The sequence below is a fragment of the Melanaphis sacchari genome, unplaced genomic scaffold, assembly GCF_002803265.2.
Source record: "Melanaphis sacchari strain LSU unplaced genomic scaffold, SCAv2.0 Contig1328_pilon_pilon, whole genome shotgun sequence".
In the NCBI taxonomy this organism is placed as follows: Eukaryota; Metazoa; Arthropoda; class Insecta; order Hemiptera; family Aphididae; genus Melanaphis; species Melanaphis sacchari.
The window spans coordinates 4,636-8,900 of record NW_020270544.1 but is presented as its reverse complement, the minus strand read 5'-3'; the positions used below and the strand labels follow the sequence as shown (position 1 = coordinate 8,900).

Below are 4,265 nucleotides of genomic sequence, written 5' to 3'. Positions count from 1 at the left end.
ATATAATAATATTATAATAGTATAGATAAGAATGGTGTAATTATTCAGCTTATACATATTAGCAATAGTCACCAAAATTAAATTATTTCATATCAAAACTATTCCTGGAAATTATTACGGGCGCGGGCGCGCTGTTTGCCGATACAGAGAAATATAATTTTAATTTATCGTGGAGGGGGAAATCGTATTCGATGTCGCATCGATCGTAGGCAGCAGCACATTACAGCCAAAAATATTTAATAAAATTGAAATCTTTACGTAAAAACTGTTTCACGCGGGAAAGAACCAAGAAGGCTACAGTCATAACTAAGAAATAAAATTTTCACTACATAAAAAGGAGAATTTTTTCTGTGAAATATCGTTTTTATTTTTTCGATATCGGAACTACAAAAAGTGTTATTCAAGTTTGAAAAACACAAAAATAATGGATTTTGAAACAATAAGATCTTTTTTTGTATAAGCTATATAAAAAAAATAAAAACGATATTTCATAGATAATTTTCTTAACTATATTGTATATAAATTTGGAGTGTTAACTATCACTACAGCCTGAGTGGTTCTATCCCGCGTGAAACGGTTTTTACGGACGAATTTATACATGTGTAGCGTCCTCTTAAAAATTAAAAAATATATAAAACTACATCGATATATTATGAGCCAAACCCCGTAAAAATTCTAAGACACTCCTATTTGATATATCTTTATATACCGTCATTATTCTTTTCTCTCTGTCAATTATTTGTTTTTTCTGTTTCGGTTTTGGTTCTCCACGATTAATGCATTCAATTTCCAAGTCAACTCGTTGTTGTTCTTTCTGAAGCTCCTCTATCATTGTATAGACTCCAACATGAGGTTTACCAACCAAAGTTGACCAACGTCGATGCCAAGCTTCGACAATATTTTGTGTCCTAGGAATTCCGTGGTCCATTAATTCTGACACAGACCAAAGTTTGGGCGGAAAAAGTGGGTCTGTGCGTATAATATTACCATTTCTTTGGTTTCGGCGACAAATCCGGCCATGTACATAATTGTCTTCAAACCATTGGACAACTTCTTCAGCTTCAGGAGGAAATGTCGCTTTAAGTTCATCAAATGCTGCAGGTATATTTTCAGATGGAATAAAAGCCAGGGCAAGCATTTGTCTTATTTTTAAACTAAACTCTTCGTTTGTACCATATAAATTCACCAAGCCAGATGATTGAATTTTTCTCCAAGTACTTTGAGATAAATGAAAAAAACATGCCTTGTTTTTCACGTTAGGAAACTCAGCTTTTGATGCCTTTATTGCCGCCTGTTCAAAATCTGTCATTATCCAATATGGATTTAGTTGCCCGCCATTATCTTCGCAAAAATCAATTAAGTCTTGAAAAAGACGTATATACAGGGTTTCAGATTTTGATGACATTAAAGCATATGCTAGTGGCAAAACTCGAAAATTGTCTCCTCCTACAGGTGCGTGTATGGTATATAGCTGTCTAAATATTGTCGGGACTGTCCAAAACGTACCATCCATAATTAAATAACGAGCATACGACAGCCGTTGAACATTATTTTTAGTACAAAATAGTAGAAGTTTTTCATCATTAATGGTTGAATCTTTAATTAAAAATAACTCCCCGCCAATTATAGTTCTCAGTGAATCGGGAATTGTTAGATCTTCTAATGATTGAGGTTGCGATGGCGTATTTTCCCTTCTAACACGCTTTATTTGTTGCCGTAGAGCATTTCTATTCGGCATGTATGGATGAGCAGTACTTGGCATATTTGTAACGCAACTTTGAATAATTTGGCAGGGTTGGTCATTGGTATTTCGTGCTTGATCTTTTAAATGGCTAAGAGTAGTACATACATCAACCCTAGCTGCTTCAGGTGCGTGATTATGATCAGAACATTTACGTAATAAATGTTTTTTGTTGATAAGTATAGTGGTTGCACGTCCTATGAATGAAACGCAAAAATTAAAAATAATTTTTAATTATTACTTCTATTGTTATTATTATTTATATTAGAATGTGAGTTAAAATATCGAGTCCACTGAAATTTGTTCATTTATCAATTAACATAATAGTATGTCCCAAATGAAACTTATTATACATATATTTTTTGGATAAACGGTACCACACAATGATTGTCTTTCCGGTTAATGAAATAATAACTTACCTGTGCAGGCCATTAGTTTTCTTTTTTCGCAGCACCAATAATATATGTCCTCTCGATTCTTGTCTTTTGTCATTAAATATCCCTTGACACATATTTTGGCATTTCCTTTTTGAGATGGGATAATTTGACATATTTCACTCATAATTAAAAAACTCCTAACTTATATTTAAAACAAAGGTACTATACAATTAACACGCAAAAATACGTTTGTTCAGTTGAAATGTTCGATCGTTCACTGAGACTTGGGACAAGTAATTGAGCGTTTTAGATAATATAGGTACTAAATTAAACTTTTATAAGATAAGATAAAATTATTTTATTTTGTCGATATTTTGAACTGTCGGTATTTTGAACTGTCGGTATTTTAGACTGTCGGGATTTTGGTTTCGGGTTTTTGACCATTCGGGATTATCATTGTCGGGATTTTGAACGCCTCCCCTTTATGAACTTCAAACACAGATTTAGGATTTTTCATATAACTGCAGAAATAGGCGCGGACTCATAAGATGTGATATACTCTATCGATTCTCCTCTTTTCATTTTTTTTTCGCCGTTTTTGTCAGGTAAAGGACAATTAGGAAGACGATTTATTCTGACCGTACCTAAACTATATATATTTTTTTGGTATAAAAATTCCATCACTGGAATAGCAGTGTAATAATTATCAAAATATATTTTATGGTTTTTGTTGACCGGAACATTTCTTGATAACCTTACTACTACATTTGACGAAGCTCCGAAATCTGGTTCATTGGGGTGTCGAAATATCGAATTGTTTTCTTGGCCCGAGTAAATCTCAAAACGATATCCATATCCTTGTATATCTGTCAAAACAAACAATTTAAACCCCCACTTATGTGGTTTATCTGGAAGATACTGTTTCATATAACTTTGTGCTTTAGTTGCACATAATTGTTCATCTAAAGATAAATCTTGTTTGCAAGGTATAGAAGAAAAGCGACTATTCAAATAATCAATTAGAGGTCTCAGCTTATGAAGTCGATCATGATTTGGGTCATTTGATGATAGCATAGAATCATTATTATTGAAATGTAAAACACTTTTAATCAGCTCAAATCTATTGCGACTCATAGCATTAAATATCACAGGGTAGCCCAATTCAGCAGACCAATAATCCCTAATTTTTGGCACATGTAGTACAGAAGCATAAATACAAATTCCCAAATACCTTTTTATTTCATTAATACTGAGAGAAACTGGTTTGTTGGGATTCTTTTGAACAGCATACAATTCAGTTTCCTCTTTGATTTTGGTAAGAAGCTCATTAGTGAAAAAATAAGCAAAGAAATCCAGTGGTGTTTCAAGTAAAAGCAAATCATGAGGAAGTGTAGGTTCAATAAATGTTAGACATGCAGAAGGTGTGACTAAACTACCTTTTTTCCATTTTAAATTTGTTAAAGCAGCTGGTTTTCTTTGTAAATTACCTGTTTTTTTTGCATTTGATGACTCGTTGGTATCAGCTCTAGAATTATTTACTAATGGTGAGATCGATACATGTCTTACACTGCGTCTTGGTGTTAAGTTTAAAACATTAGATTGGTTTTGATTAGTCAAATTTGATGTAGAAACAGAAGGTAAATGTATTGTTTCCACAGAATTAGATTGTATTTCAATTGGCAAATCCAATAAATCCAAATTACCTAAAAAAGATTTCATATGATAAAAGTATAAATTATATATAGTAGGTAGTTAAAATAGTTATTTTACCTTCATCATTGTCATTAGTAGGAATACCAATATTTTCGTGAATATTTACAACATTATGGTCTTGTTCGTTGTCAGAAACATCTAAACCATCTTCACTGTCCGACCAATTAGTATTATAAAGAAGTTCCAATAATTCTTCGTCATTTAAAATGTTACGATTCATATCGTTGATTTATTGCCCACTGTAGCAAATATGCAACATGATTAGATTTTAGTATAATTCATATAAAAACGAAATAATATCCATGCTGGTGTATTTATATAGAATCTATACAACTTACCTGAGTATGTAGTATTTTTTTTTAAAAAATAAATGAAGATTTAACGTATATGTATAAAGTCAAAAATAAAACTCACTTAGACGTATTATCACAAAA

General features: G+C 32.0%; 2 protein-coding genes across 2 annotated transcripts; both read right to left on the bottom strand.

The window, feature by feature from the left end:
* Positions 1-637: 637 nt before the first annotated feature.
* LOC112591347 lies at positions 638-2,302 on the bottom strand. The gene is made up of 2 exons (XM_025335133.1): positions 2,161-2,302; positions 638-1,938 (listed from the first exon to the last, which is right to left on the bottom strand). Exons 1-2 carry the CDS (start codon positions 2,300-2,302, stop codon positions 638-640), a joined length of 1,443 nt encoding a protein of 480 aa, XP_025190918.1.
* A 329-nt stretch (positions 2,303-2,631) lies between these two features.
* LOC112591346 (piggyBac transposable element-derived protein 2-like) lies at positions 2,632-4,051 on the bottom strand. Its single transcript, XM_025335132.1, has 2 exons — positions 3,889-4,051; positions 2,632-3,821 (listed from the first exon to the last, which is right to left on the bottom strand). Exons 1-2 carry the CDS (start codon positions 4,049-4,051, stop codon positions 2,632-2,634), a joined length of 1,353 nt encoding a protein of 450 aa, XP_025190917.1.
* Between the last annotated feature and the right edge of the window lie 214 nt (positions 4,052-4,265).

Coding starts and splice junctions, on each gene's coding strand:
- LOC112591347 (XM_025335133.1), bottom strand. CDS start 2,302: ATGAGTGAAATATGTCAAATTATCCCATCTCAAAAAGGAAATGCCAAA. Junction 1,939..2,160: donor AAAACTAATGGCCTGCACAG/GTAAGTTATTAT, acceptor TTTCATTCATAG/GACGTGCAACCACTATACTT.
- LOC112591346 (XM_025335132.1), bottom strand. CDS start 4,051: ATGAATCGTAACATTTTAAATGACGAAGAATTATTGGAACTTCTTTAT. Junction 3,822..3,888: donor TACTAATGACAATGATGAAG/GTAAAATAACTA, acceptor AATCTTTTTTAG/GTAATTTGGATTTATTGGAT.